The sequence below is a fragment of the Mesoplodon mirus genome, assembly GCF_964341445.2.
Source record: "Mesoplodon mirus genome assembly, chromosome: 7".
Taxonomy (NCBI): domain Eukaryota; kingdom Metazoa; phylum Chordata; class Mammalia; order Artiodactyla; family Ziphiidae; genus Mesoplodon; species Mesoplodon mirus.
In genome coordinates, this window is record NC_138983.1 from 53,591,273 (window position 1) to 53,607,109 (window position 15,837).

Below are 15,837 nucleotides of genomic sequence, written 5' to 3' on the forward strand. Positions count from 1 at the left end.
GTACTATAAAGAAACATATGCTGGGCTTCCCTGGTGGCACAGTGGTTAAGAATCCGCCTGCCAATGCAGGGTCGAGCCCTGGTCTGGGAAGATCCCACATGCCGTGGAGCAACTAAGCCTGTGTGCCACAACTACTGAGCCTGCACTCTAGAACCTGCAAGCCACACTACTGAGCACGTGCGCCACAACTACTGAAGCCTGCATGCCTAGATCCTGTGCTCTGCAACAAGAGAAGCCACCACAATGAGAAGCCCATGCACCGCAATGAAGAGTAGCCCCTGCTCGCTGCAACTAGAGAAAGCCCACGTGCAGCAACAAAGACCCAACTCAGACAAAACTAAGTAAATTAAGGAAAAAAAAAGAAACATATGCTTCTATAAATTGAGGTCGTGTATTCATAAATTTGTTAATCTACTACAGAATTCTGATGTGACAGTTCACAATTGTCTACTTCCTCATTTTCACTGGAAATTAAGGTTACTAAGGGTTAAGAATTCTAATCAATATACATAAATAAAAATACTAGAAACAATAAAGAAGGAAAGCAATCTTGAAAGGTCTGAAAGAAATGAAGGATGTGTTTTTGTTAAGGAAAAAAGGAGAGTAATTTTGTCCTAAAGTAGTTGCTTAGAGGTTGTCAAATGGTTTTCCAGAATGAGAAAGAGGAAAGCAAAGACAAAAACCTGAATGAGTATAGAAAGTTGTAAAGGGTCTGCAGACGGTGGGGGGAGGAGGAGAGGTAGAGAAGGGAATGGGGGCGGGGAGAATACCTTATTCATGTGGTCAAGCTGGCTAAGACTGAATGCATTTATTTATAATTAAAAAAAATGAGCTCAATGAACTGCCTGATCTCCTTGCTTGGTGCCTGCAATAAATGCTGTATTTGCCTTCATCACACACACACACACACACACACACACACACACACACACGAAGAGCTCAATAGTGTACAAATGCAAAACTAGAGGTTGAAATTCCCTGTTAAAAGGATGGAGTTTCTTGGATTATTGGTCTGTATTTAATGAGACAAAGCAATTACTGTCACTTTGGTCACATAGGTGAGTATTTTTTCACAGTGACCTATAATATTATTTAATTAAGTGTTCAAACCTTTTAACAACTTCTCCAAATCACATTCTAAATGAAGTCTTCTTGACCTCTGACTTTGAGATTTCCCAGAGGGCCCCTGGAAAACCTCAAAGGATTTGTTCTCTCACTTCATAAAAAGAGAGGTGTTAAACTAATTAGGTTTATTTGGTATGTTAAATTGCATGGCAAGCATTGTCATATAAGTGATGCTTAACCTTCCCTAGATTATAGTTCCATGGGTATGTGTTATTAATATAAGTATTTCAGAAACTGGATGGAAGTTCTAGAAGTTTATGTCATAGCTGTCCATGATATGTCCTGGTATAATGTCATAACTCCATTTATCTTGAAATGCTGAATGTCACAGAGTCAACCAAATTTCCTTTTCAACTACATTTTAATGAACTCATCAGGCCTTTAACCATAGCCATTTTAAGCTTTTCATCATTCACAGATATTGTTTTACTCTGATGCCTTCCTGAAAACTCTTGTAATCAGCTACAGGCTTCATTTTCAAGATCTTCTCAGAGATCCATGGAAAAGACTGTAACAGGTACCCTGAGGTACAGGCTTACATAACTTTAAGATCACACCACTGGACTTAATAAGGATTTCCAGAACTAACGGAGAAGCTCATGGGTTCATGAAATTGCTAACCGAAATCAAGAAAGACCTGAATTTATCACATGGGACTGAGTAGAGTGATGAAGAATGATTATGATTCCTTCTATGACTTTTGCTTGGAATATTGCTGGTTTTTCATTTTTTAAAAAAATATTTATTTGGTTGTGCCGGGTCCTAGTTGCGGCAGGCGGGTTCCTTAGTTGCAGCAGGCAGCCTCCTTAGTTGAGGCTCCTTAGTCCTGGCTAGTTCCCTGGCCAGGGATGGAACCCGGGCCCCCCTGCACTGGGAGCATGGAGTCTTAACCACTGCGCCACCAGGGAAGTCCCTTATTGCTGGTTCTTTAATGTTCTATTTTCTGGATTTAAAGAATGCCTTTTCTCTTAAGCTATCTAGCACTCACAGCAATTTAGTAGATCATATCTTTGTAAACAAAAATGAAGCATTTATCTTTTCTCCTTGTCTGAACCCTCCAAAATTTGGAAAAACTCTTATTGAATACTTATTTCCATGGCAATATAGTTATTTGAACAAGTTCAATAAGAATTTGTTCTCCCTGTAACAGGACACAAATGGAAACACTGATGATATTACCAAGGCTTTGACTGGAATGTCATATTTGAGGATGATGTGCATAGATATGACCAGTTTTAAGGAATTAATAAGGCTGACTTTAAGGAGCCAGTGCTTACAAAGTCCTCCTGGAAAGCTGCCTAGTGCCTGGGTTACAGGGGTCCCAGCCTTACGGGTGAGTTAGGAAGGCCACTTCCTGGCAGGACCAGAAAGCTTAAAATATTTTGGGGACCTGGAGAAGGAGGGATTCATCCAAATCTGAAGGCATGCAAGGGAAGTCTGATGGCAAGTTCTCAGCTTGGATTCCTAGACTCGAGGAATTTAAAAGTCCAATCTGGGATTCCTAATAAAAGTTCAAAAGGCCTATGTCATCTATTACTATTCTCATTGCACTTATATAAACAATCAGGCCAAGTTTGATGAGACTAGACTCGTTTTGCAAACAACCGTCTTACCTTGATTGATTATCTTTGACAAAACTAGGGTGATTATAAAGACAAATTTTATGTTTCAATGGAAAACTATAATATACCCACGCGGATTATCAGATTCTAGTCCCGTTCATTCTCCTTGAGCTATTTTCACTTCTTTGCAAGTCGGATCCTGCCATCTTGCGCATTTTGTCACTAATTAACATTTCCAATTTTCTACCACCCTTCTGACTTGGCATTACTAAGAACTAAAACTGCCCTTTTCCTGAAGCCCTGCAAGCTGAAGCTGGGTGTAACTTTAAGGGATTTACCACCACTACAGTTTGGGCCACTCAGGAAGTTCACCAGAACATGGTCCTTTGAGCTCTGGGAAATAACCATGTGCGTGAGACTGCCACTACTATCCTGACTCCACTGTTTAAAGATGGCTTAAGACCAACATCTAGAAATCCTTTTGATTGACTGCCCTCTGTACTCAAAAACTGAGTTTATATAATCTGCTCCAACTATTAATTTTTGCTTTTCCTTTTGTTTCTCCATAAATGTATGCCTTCCTTCCCTTTGCAGATCTCTTATCTCCTAACTTCTAACCTGAATCTTCTCTCTACAGCCACCAACTTGGCTTCTGGTCTGTGAAACTTCGTGGAAAGTTTTAGGGGAAATAAAAGGGTCCAGAATACACTACTGTGGCATAAAAAACATTTTGAGCTGAATGCATTTGAGAATCAACAGATGCAGGAAGAGGCTTTTTTCCTGAATTCCCTTTATCTGACTAAAAGCAGAACCTCCCTAAAGGACTCAACTGTCAAATCCTCTCCTGGGAGTTTCAGTGCCACATCTAAAAAGACACTGTCATAGAACTATCGTATCTCCTACTTATTCTCCTAAGGGCCCATTTATCTTTCCTAAAAGTCATTTGTTTTCCCCTAAGTGCCCTTTCTCGCTGTCCCCTTCTCTTATTAAGATGGTATATAAGCTGCAAATTCTGCCTCAAGTCACATTTTCTCTGAACTGCCATTTACATATGTAAATAAAAATCTGCCCTTTCTCTTGCTAATCTGTCCTTTGTCAGTTTATTTCACAGGACTCAACAACTGAATCTAAGAGCATAGAGGAGAGGCTCCCCCCCCAACTGGAGAAACCGTTAAGTACAGTGGCACGCTCCCATAAACCTCAGAAACACTGGCAGCTTTACGCCAGCCAGCAACTCCAATTAGACATAAAAGTTTCCTTATTCTTAAAGGAAGTGCAGGAGTTTAAAAAACAGCACTGAAGTTTTCCATTCAGATGGGTCCTGACGGTTCCTTTTTTTCCACTTACTGCCCCCTGCACAACAGACACTTAGCCAAATTTCAGTCATTACTTCCAAATGTTTACAGCATGGTGAGTAAGCGTAATTTTAGACACTGAAAAATAAGACAAAGTGATCAAACTAATTATATTATGGTATTGATATGATGCACAATGTAAGACAGAGGTAGATCTGCAAATTGCCACTTAGTTGCAAATTCCAATTAGAACTGGTTCTCTTTGAAACATCAGTTTTACATAAACACCTATCCAATAGCACATCATAAACCACAGGGCTAGAATAATTTTTTCTGTCATGTAAATGTGGAATTGAGAGCTAAAACTGTTAAACTTAGCAACAGATGATTTTTTTCAAGAGCAAAGTAATATGCAACCCATAGGACTCATAAGAAGCCCTTGAACTAAATTATTAGTCACCTCTAGGGACATTGGCTAAATTCTGAGGGTGTTGGCATTAAAACAGAATTTATTTTTTTTTTCAGGCATTTAAAGATTTTCATGCATCGTGTACCTGGAGTTTTTGGTCTCTTGATTTTCTTTGACTCACACCTCTTCCTCTCCTTGGTATATGAAAAACCCTCTTGGTGTAAGGAAAGCCCAGTCCTGGAAATTTTGCACTGAGGTTAAACCATAATATTTGATCTAATTCTAAACCAAATACCACTATTTGGGGGTCTCATTTGTGGATTATTCAAAAACAAATGTTTCTCCTGTTCATCATTAATTTATATAATACCACAAGGATAAAAGAGATCACTTCAGGAGTGGCAATGTTTCATGAAAACACCAAGGTGTGAAGGGGTAGGCAGGTAGAGTGACCAATCAGATGAACACAACCACCTTTCATCTAGTTTTTCCTTAAAAAGAGTCAAACTGCTTTCAATCTTTTGGAGTGAAAATGGCAGCATAGATAGTATAATAAAATGTGCAAGCTAACTGCTTCTTTCACATCCTCATAAAGTACTAATGTTTCCTAGAATATAATTTGCTATAGGGCTCAGAGACGAGCACCTTTCACATCAGTTGATATGCACACAAACCACTATCTGCTCAAAAGGAAACAGGTGTTTTTGTACACTCTAGTTAACAGCGACTCTCTCAAGAAAATAAAGTGGGGGGGGGAATGGTAATAACTCAACCCTGTAATAATACAACCCAGAGTCCTAGAAGGGAAAAAATTAAGCCATATAAAGACAATTTAGCAATATCCTAAAGGTCACCAGTATTTCCACAATACTTGACATGGCACAGATACAAAGTCTTGAGTGTGCTAATACTTAGGTTGCTAAAAAGGGAGCCACGTGTGAGACAAAAACTAACTTGGAAAATTAAAGAGCCTGGATTTAGTCTTTGCTTTCTGCTCAACCCTTCTAAAACTTCTTTGCTGAGCAGTTTCATGCCGTTTGTTTTTACAACAGAAACAAGGGTCTTTGAAGACTTGGCCACAGTGTTACAAGTCTCTAAGGTGCTGGACAGCTTTATTCAATAAGAAACTACAGGTGGCAGTGGCTGAACTGCTCATTCAACAAACTGCTCTAAAGGGCCTCAGTGTCAGGGCATGCTCTCTGTACCCTTAATCTGACCTTAATACTGCAGAACCTTAGCCTCACAGCGTTTAGCATTGTTAGGAAGGATGTACTTTGTTTTTATACAAATTCTTTATACAGAAGTATTTCTTAGTGAAAAGTACAAAAACGACAATAGTGTGAAACAAATGAACTCATTAAAAATTGTTAGATGACTGACAGCCTAGGTAGTTGCACTCAAATGTAGCCAGAAGCCAGAATCTTGTGGCAAAATAAAGAACAGTCTTACAGGCTTGTGTTGGAACTGTTTAGTTTATATTTTCCTAAGGCACAACCAAAGTTCTTTTAGATTTATATTTTGGCAAGTGTTTTTCTTGCTGGAGAATCATAAAAGCAGGTGGGAAGTATCTGCCTAATGGCATGTGGGCATGCTAAAGTAAGGAAAATAGTACTTGGACTAAAACTAAGGCCAGCAAGTGAAGAAAAACAACAAAATCTGTATTCGTTTTAAATTTGTACCAAGGCTTCTTACTGAATACTAGAAAAACAACAAAAGTGTCTTATACCTTTGCTTAAGAAAAAAGTGACTTTCCTTTGGAAGCCGTAGCTCAGAATTTAATCTGGGGTAATGACACCATGTAGTAAAAACAATCTGGATTTTATAATAATGTATAAGCAGGGAAAAGTTGTAAAAATGCTAAATGGTACAGAGCTACAAATATGGTGATATATGAGCAAAGGGGTCAAATCAGGTTTTTATTCCAGGCAGGTGTTATGTTTGTGAAGAGTGATTCAATTTGTTATACATTCAAATCCAAATTAGAACTAGCTGCCTTACAATGAGATTTCACTGCCATGTCTTAGCACTTTAATTTTTGGTAGTTCTGTTACAAGTTCAAGTAAGTTAGAGCTGTCTTCAACCCTTATATCTCTTTCCTTCAACAAAATGAAGGAGCAGGTATTCTAATAAGCTTTATGTACATAAGATCCTGATCGTTTTAGCTCTAGTTCACCCAACACATTTCCCTGGGCATAACCATGGCCTCTCTGAAAACTGGAAAATATTGCATAATTTTAAAAGTCAGAGTATAACGACATTTACTGGTAACTTCAAATGAGTTATTCTAAAAGGATGAAATATGTTTGCCCACCAATCATGTTTACCTAGCCATAAAAAGTGACAACTTAAAGAACTGCAAAGATCAAAGGAAACGGAGCAACCACCTTTAACTGGGTGGAGGTGGAACATTCTACAGGTATCCTGGTGGCCTTCATAAAGGTTACAAGATGACCCACCCACCCTGCTGGGCTGTGACCACAAATGACATCCCAGAGCCCACCGCAAATCTGGAATGTGACAAGTATAGAACCCAGTGGCAGGTCTGAGCTTGCTTATAACACTCGGACCAGCACAGAGGCAGACCATGAAGAACTACCAGAATCCCACAGATAGCTCTTTTCTTTTTTCTTTCTTTCTTTCTTTTTTTTTTTTTTTTACCTTGGGAAACCATCCATGAGGTTACTATGACAAAAATATAAATCAAGGCTGAAATAGCTAAGTGCTGCCTCATAGCTGGCCATCTGGATATGGGGTTTTGCCAGTCATTAGCTGACTGTTTTCATTATTTAATCAAATATTAAGAAAAGTTTAATTCATATGCAAGCCTTGTCAAAAAAGAGAAAAAGGTTAATTTCCTATGATCAGCACAAACTGTTAACCTGTTAAGAAAAGCCCAATATTTCCAGCATTCGAGTATATACATACACATCATGTCTATTTCTTTTGAAACATCTTAGAATGACGGTGAGGAGGAGGAAGACAAATGAGATAAAGACACAAGCTAAACATCCAACAAGCCCCATTCCTCATTCTCTGTGTGGCTGGCAGCATTAGTCAGAAAGTCACTCCTTTGCTGCGATGGTCATGATATATTTGAACGTGTAGATCTCTAAAGATTTCCTTACTCATTTGACCAGGCCTATGGTACGTGTTATTTTGTTTTATTGGTGAAATAATTCATCATTGCTTCCTGAGAGGCTCAAACAGGATCACTGGCCAGATTCCGAAGAGAAACTGTTTGGAAACAAGTTAGGACAAAATGAAAGAAGATAAAATTGTTCCATGTTATCCTTGAAAAAGAATGAAAAAGAACTCATGGGCTATGACTACAGTGGTTTGCTAGTGGTTATCCTGGTATTAATAACCTGAGCAGAGCATATTCTTTCTAGGTCTACACCAGATCTCAGAAACTATTTTTATTTAATTTATTTAAATATATTAAGCATCTACTTTGTCAAGCATAGAGCTGGGCATTTAAATCACCTCAGATCTTTAAAATAACTCTACAATGTAGCTATTAACAGCTCCATTTTACTATTGAAGAAACTAAGGCTTAAGGAAAAGAGACTTGCCCAAGGTCATAGAGCAGTAGTGGAAGACTTAAGATCCAAGAGCATCTGGTCCCAAAGCCTGTACTCTCTCTGCTACATCTCCACCCCACCCCCTTCTTCCACCTCCATCCCATCCTTCCATTACCTCCGTCCTACACACACACACACACACACACACACACACACACACACACACACACACACACACACACCCTAGGAAGCGGACTTACCTTCACCTTTGGCCTGTATCTCAGGTAAAGTGTTCTTGTATATAAACTGAAAGAAAAGGGGAGGGGGGAAAGCTTTTCAGACAAATTTTTTAAAAATTGAAGTATAGTTGATTTACAATTCTGTGTTAGTTTCAGGGGTACAGCAAAGTGATTCAGATATATATATATATATATATATATATTCTTTTTCAGATTCTTTTCCATTATAGGTTATTACAAGATACCGAATGTAGTTCCCTGTGCTATATAGTAGATCCTTGCTGTTCATCTATTTTATATACAGTAGTGTGTATCTGTTAATCCCAAACTCCTAATTTATCCCTCCCTCCCCACCCCCTTTCCCCTTTGGGAACCATAAGTTCATTTTCTATGTCTGTGAGTCAATTTCTGTTTTGTAAATAAGTTCAGACAAGTTTTTAAATTCACGCAAACTGGCTTACTGACAAATTTAACCACAGTGCCTCTGTATATACAAAGAAAAAGTAACACTGACAAATAAACTTTGTTCATTTAGCAACCTTTTTTTGAGGACCTACTCTATGCAGAACAGTTGGCAAGATCCTAAGAAAGACAGAAATGATCAACTCTCGGACTGTAACCTTAGGATGTTTGTAGTTTAGTAGGGAGCATTCTGCTCATGCTTGATGTGATTCATGTCATGATTGCCAGTTTCATCTCTGAAGATATATGGTAGTAAGAATTAAGGTAGAGTATTCCTAGAATATTTTAGAAACAGTTATACCAGCTCTATCAGGATTACAATACAGGTATGAAATAACCAGGAAGGTATCACTTCTTCAGAGAATCCTTTAAAATGAGTCACCTCTAAAGATGAGATCAGATTCTGGGCGTCCCTGGTGGCACAGTGGTTAAGAATCTGCCTGCCAATGCAGGGGACACGGGTTCAAGCCCTGGTCTGGGAAGAACCCACATGCTGCGGAGCAACTAAGCCCGTGCGCCACAACTACTGAGCCTGCACTCTAGAGCCTGCACGCCACAACTACTGGAGCCCGTGCAGCTAGAGCCCGTGCTCTGCAACAAGAGAAGCCACTGCAATGAGAAGCCTGTGCACCACAACGAAGAATAGCCTCCGCTCGCCGCAACTAGAGAAAGCCTGTGTGCAGCAATGAAGACCCAATGCAGCCAAAAATAAATAAATAAATTTATTTTTTTTAAAAAAAGATGAGATCAGATTCTAATATATCAGTCCGTACAGCAAAAATAAAGTTAAATTTATCTCTGAAAAATTTATTAAACTGTCCATAACTTAACAGCATAGTTTATATATAGTACACGATTTAACTGTATTTGAATAGTAGTATACAGTATAAGTACGTATGCAAAACATAATTTTATAGCATGAAAAATTTTCTCCTTTAAATAAGAGAATGAAAAGATCACGTATGTTTGAATTTGAGTAATTTAGTGTGGCTATGATGCCATTCTAATGTACCCAAAACTGGAACTGTAAAGAGAAGCATCATATATTATGAATACTTTACTGTCTTAGAATATAATCTTACTCTGACAATTTTTCAGATGTTAATCTCTAAAAGAAAGTTGCCATGTTTTCTCTTCTCTTTAGTGAAGAGTCCTGGACTGGGGCAGAGAAGCCCTGGGTTCCAAGCCTTGCTGTCACCTCCACCGCTCCCAACTATTTGTTAAGTACCTACGACATGGGGGCAAGCACTGGACCCAGAGCTTTATACACACTTCATTCTTAAACTACCCTACTAGGTAGGTATTATTATTCCTGTTTTGCATATGAGAAAGTCTCAAAAAAGGTCAAATATTTCATTCAAGGTGCTACAGCTAGTAAATGCTAGAAGCAGGATTTGAATTCAGGTGCTGTCTAATCATTATCCAATATATTCTACTCCAACTAGCCAGTGACCTTGTGTGTCACTTCTCTCTGGGCCCCAGTTTCCTTCACCATCAAATTAAACAGTTATATTAGTTGATTTCTAAGGTCTTGATTGGTTTGGGGAGACAGAAAATTCTGGGCTCAAATCCAGGCAAGATCACGTGTGAGGCACCTGACTTCTCTGAGCCTGTCTTTCCTCAAGTGTAAAACAGGACCATCATGAGTATTAAAGGAATAATATATATCAAGCCCAGATGAGGCTATGAGCTGAAAATTCAAACTTTTTATTGTGGAAAATTTCAAACATAAACAAAAGTACCTATCATATAAAGTTGTTAAAAATACCTCCTTATCGTCCTTATATTTGCAGCATCTGTGGTGATGTTTCTTGTTACATTTCTGATACTGGTTATTTATGCTTTTCCCCTTTTCTCTCTCTCTTTTTTTTTTTCTTTGCAGTATCTGGGCCTCTCACTGTTGTGGCCTCTCCCGTTGCGGAGCACAGGCTCCGGACGCACAGGCTCAGCGGCCATGGCTCACAGGCCCAGCCGCTCCGCGGCATGTGGGATCTTCCCGGACCGGCGCACGAACCCGCGTCCCCTGCATCGGCAGGCGGACTCTCAACCACTGCGCCACCAGGGAAGCCCTCCCCTTTTCTCTTTTAGTCTCACTAGATGGGTCAGCTGTTAATGTATCTCAGCTCCAAATCCACTCTTCTATATTCCATCCTGTTTGTGATGAAGATGAGACTACAAACTACATTCCTGCCTTGCCAGATGCTCCCTAATAGGCTCTGCTAATTAGGGCATTTGAAAGAGACTGAAAAGCTGGAGGAGAAAGAAAGGACTTTTCATTTTTGTTTCATTTTTATGAGGGGCCACTGGCTTGTGGTTCTTGTGAACAGCATCCTAACAACACTCCATCACTGTGGCAGCAACAGTTTTTTCCTGTAGCAGCAGTACCATTTTTTAAAATATATTTATTTTATTTATCTTTGGCTGCATTGGGTCTTTGCTGCTGCACGTGGGCTTTCTCTAGTTGTGGCGAGAGGGGGCTACTCTTCATTGCGGTGCATGGGCTTCTCATTGCGGTGGCTTCTCTTGTTGCAGAGCATGGGCTCTAGGCACGTGGGCTTTAGCAGCTGTGGCACGCAGGCTCAGCAGTTGTGGCTCGCGGGCTCTAGAGTGCAGGCTCAGTAGCTGTGGCGCACGGGCTTAGTTGCTCCATGGCATATGGGATCTTCCCAGACCAGGGCTTGAACCCGTGTCCCCTGTACTGTCAGGTGGATTCTTAACTACTGTGCCACCAGAGAAGCCCAGCAGTACCCTTCTTAAGAGTCCTGGGTCTCAGTGCCATGGGGTCTTTCATCTGAGCTCAGATAACAGCTCCAGCTGAACAGTGCCTCCTGTTCAGACATGAGTTTGGAGTCCCCAAGTTCTTCAATACTCCTCCTGCCAAGAGATAGACTCTATGACTTTGACCAATGGAGTATTGTGAGAGTGATACAATTTGAGTTGAGACTAGGTTATAAAAGGTCCCACTGCTTCCACCTGGTTCTCTAGAGATGCTCCCTCTGAGGCAAGCCATCTGTCAGGTAAGAAGTATTCATTGCTGTATTATATTACATTGCAGTTATGTCCTTGGGACTTCGTGGGCAGTGTTAAAGTGCCAAGTTTTTAATTCTTGGGTTTGCTTTATAGTTATTTTTGTTTTTCCTTTTCTATCATTTGCCAGTTTCCCCAAGCATTTCCTCCCATAACCCTCCCTCTTAAATAGTTATTTCTAATATGCTATGGGCTGAGAATCTAAATATTCAATGCAGTAAGAAGTAGCAAAAAATGAAATAATTATACTTAGAGCCAGAGTTTAAAGAACTCTTCCATGATTAATAACCTTGAGCTCTTCACAGTATGAATTCAGTGATCCTTATTTAGTTGCCCAGAAGTTCTTTTTATATCATTCTCAAGTAGTTAAATTCAGGTTGCCTAAATAAGTTGATCTCTAGACAGGTGAGATGCAAATGTTTTAAAAGGTCTTCTAAAAATTTCACTTGAGTAAATTTTCACATTGGTTCAAAGGAAAATTTTCTTCCCCTTTCTATAAATATTTCAGCTTTTTCAATTCTTGAGATGAATTTGAGATTAAACATAGACTGATCCCCTGGTAAAGAGATCAATATGTACACATTCATTCATTAAATCATTTAACAATATATACTGAGTGCTTACTATGTGACAGGCATTGATTTAAACACTTGGGAGAGTAGCAGTGAATAAGATAAAGTCCTCGCTCTCAAGAAACTTACAGTCTAGTTGGGGGAGGTAAACAAGTAAACACATCACTGGTTATAAATGCTGTGAAGAAAAATAAGGCTTGGTAAGGCAAAAGAGTGATACAGACGTTATTATTTGAGCAGGGTGATCAGAGAGAATTCTGATTCTATTTTTGCTATAAACGGCTGACCTCCAACAAATTCTTGAATTTATTTATTTTATTTATTTTTTGGCTGTGTTGGGTCTTCATTGCTGCGTGCGGGCTTTTCTCTAGTTGAGGTGAGCGAGGGCCACTCCTCACTGCGGTGCATGGGCTTCTCATTGTGGTGGCTTCTCCTGTTGCGGACCATGGGCTCTAGGCACGCGGTCTTCAGTAGTTGTTGCGTGCGGGCTCAGTAGTTGTGGCGTACAGGCTTAGTTGCTCTGCAGCATGTGGGATCTTCCCAGACCAGGGCTTGAACCCATTACCCCTGCATGGGTAGGCAGATTCTTAACCACTGCACCACCAGGGAAGCCCCAACAAGTTCTTTATTAGGGGAACAAGGAAAGAAAAGTGGCAACCAATTTATTTCAGGGAAGGAGACAAATTAAGTTGGGGACTTCAGATATTCGTGCTTTCCCAGTCCCCACTCGGGGGATCTGGCTACTTTTTTCCCCTTAAATTTGTTCTCTATAAACAGAGATATGATGATCAACAAGAAATGGTAATGTTTATATCCTACTTGCACTAAAAAAGGAGATGAATGACCTACTTAAAATGTAGATCATGTGCCAGAGGTCAGTTACTAGAGCTGTCACCCTTTAAAGATGAGAAAACAGAGCTTCAGAGAGAGTAAGCGACTTGCTTAAGATCACCCGGTGGCAGAGGCAAAGCTGGAACATAAGTTTCTGATTCCGTCTGTGACATGTTATATTTACACTGTTGTATTTGAACAGTAAAGAAAGAAACACTCCAATACTAGGCTAAAAAAGTCTCTATTTCCTACCTGAAAAGGATGTGAAGATAAGAACCAAGGCCAGTTAAAATATGCCACCATGCATGAAACTGTGTGGTAACAGCTATGATAGGTGGCACCTTCTTTCGAAAGTTCCTGTGTAGAGAGGGGGGGAAAATATGCATGTCAATTATTTTTTATATTTAACAACTAATGCTGACAGTCTTAGAGCATTTTGAAATTTTGAAATGTTGTTCTCAAACATGGCAATTATTTAATTTCCTTATGTCTCCTGTAGTCTGCTGTATTGTTTTCCAAAGTGTATTCTGAGGAACAGTATTCCTAGCAGAAGTTCCATGAAGAAATGACTCTCTGGTCAAAATAAATGTAGGAAATAGTACATGGGTTATTGCCCTCTTGGAGATTTGTAATGCATATTAACAAATTATAGGCTTTAAAAAGTCCTACCATAACTAAACAGGTTATCTTCATTTTTTTCAGGTAACCTACTAATACATGGAACCCTTCTTTCAGGTAATATCTTATTAACACCTTATAGAACAAGTGTTTCCTGGAAAAATACTTTGGGAAACACTGGTCAACTTAGCTATTCACTCAAGAAACTAGACACGAGCTTTTTCTATGCCCTATGTACAACCATCATTTCAGAAGAGCACCAAACAGTCTATAAAGTCCTTTTGTATTTATAGTATTATTTCACTTCATAGTGAGTCTTTGAGGTGGCTTTATAAGCTTTGCTTTCAAGATGAGGAACCTAAAATGCAGAGAGATTATTGAGTTGCCCCAGTCACTCAGCTAGTGGTACAGCTGAGTCTCAAATTCTAGATCTTTTGATTAAGTGTGTATCATATTAATATTCTCATTTATTAGAGGGGGGAAATTCAATGTGAAACACCAAATTATTTTCTAGATATCCCCACAAATTTTGCAGACATCTTTAAGAACCTACTTTATTTCTTAGTAGAAACAGAGGATCTCACCCAGAGGATGATGACTTACCTCTGCATTGTAAAAGCCCCAGCTGGGGTTCTGATGGATATTATGGTACTGATTCAGAACCACTCACTTAGATCTTAGTTTTTAAAGCAAGATATATTATTTGTTTGTGTGCATGTAAAGTCTACATTTCAAACATATGCAAAAGTAGGCAAAATAATAATGTACCCATTACCCAGCTTCAACAATTATAATTTATGGCCAATCTTGTATCATCTAAACTTCTCCCCTCCCATATTATTTTGAAGCAAATCCCAGATATTGTTATCATTTTACCTCTAAATATTTCAGTATATACCTCTAAAAGGTTAAAACTTCTTTAAAACATAACTATAATACCATTTTCACACCTAAAAGATTAACAATAATCCCTTAACATCATTAGATGTTCGATTACTGATCATAAGTTTTTTTTTTTTTAAACCCTTGGTTTGTTTGAATCAAGATCCAAAAAAAAGTAATTATATTGAGTTTGGTTGATAATATCTCTTAAGTCTCTTTTAATCTTATGTTCCTCCTCCCTTTTTTGCCCCCTCTGCAATTTATTTGCTGAAGAGACTAGGTCATTCATTCTATAGATTTCCCACAGTTTGAATTTTGCTGATTGCCTTTTTGTGGTGCTATTCAATACGTTCCTCTGTTTATGATTATGCAAAACTATTAAGTCAGAAGTTTGAGTTGGAAGCATCCACTAGTTTAACCTACTTAACATGTTCATTTTATTGAAACTGAGGCCCAGACAGACAGTGTCTTAGGTGACAGACGAGAGTCCAGAGACCCAAGATTCAAATTCCAGTGAATATATAATTGCTGAAAAGGTAGTAAAAAGGAATACTTGCCTTTCTTAGAAAATAACATTAAGCATATTAAAGTACAAAATTATATACACGCATTTCATATGCTTATTACAAATCATTCCTATTTCTTATTTCTTCAGTAAAGCACATTAGGCAGATTTCAAAGCCCTAGTCAATATTTGATTAACTGTATAGTACTGCAATGCATACACAAAAAATCCCTACAGATATTACGGAATATTCTTAGGTCCAAATTTTTACGTAATTTAAACAAGCATTCCCAGAATTTAGCTTTATTGTGCTATATGTATATTTTTAATTTCAATGATGGCAAAAATTCACTTCAGTGCACTAATAATTCTATATGCCTATGAAATGGTCTGCTTAATAGATTCCAAAAATATTTTTCAGAGATTGAAAATATATCTTACCTCAGTGAATCACAAAAGATGTTATCTATGTTCCATAATAAAAATCCCAATAAAAATACACCCAAGGATGTATAACCCAGTCCTCTAAGCCATGGATAAACCCTGTGGGTAAAAAGAAAAGCAAAATGAAATTTTGTCAATTCATGTCATGATTGAGAGCTTGAAGTCATCACTGTCATGAGAGGAAAAGGTTTTCATAAGTATTAAAAGCAAACTTATCTATTAAATTCTCTAATACATTTGCCTATTACATTTAGCCATTATAAGGTACTAAGAAAGAAATGTACCACTAAGACTTTGCTAAGTGTATCAAGAGAGTAATCTGAAAGTACCCAGTCACTTTATCAG

At 38.6% G+C, this 15,837-nt stretch overlaps 1 protein-coding gene across 1 annotated transcript in view; it reads right to left on the reverse strand.

Moving 5' to 3' along the window:
* Window positions 1–563: 563 nt before the first annotated feature.
* The window catches only part of ACER3 (alkaline ceramidase 3), a 199,906-nt gene continuing 184,632 nt past the window's right edge, over window positions 564–15,837 (reverse strand). The window contains exons 8-11 of the mRNA XM_082627875.1: window positions 15,490–15,591; window positions 13,296–13,400; window positions 8,173–8,218; window positions 564–7,625 (exon numbers count right to left, since the gene is read on the reverse strand). Coding sequence (XP_082484001.1) covers window positions 7,572–7,625; window positions 8,173–8,218; window positions 13,296–13,400; window positions 15,490–15,591 — 307 coding nt within the window. The 3' untranslated portion in view covers window positions 564–7,571. The remainder of the gene's footprint in view (window positions 7,626–8,172; window positions 8,219–13,295; window positions 13,401–15,489; window positions 15,592–15,837) is intronic.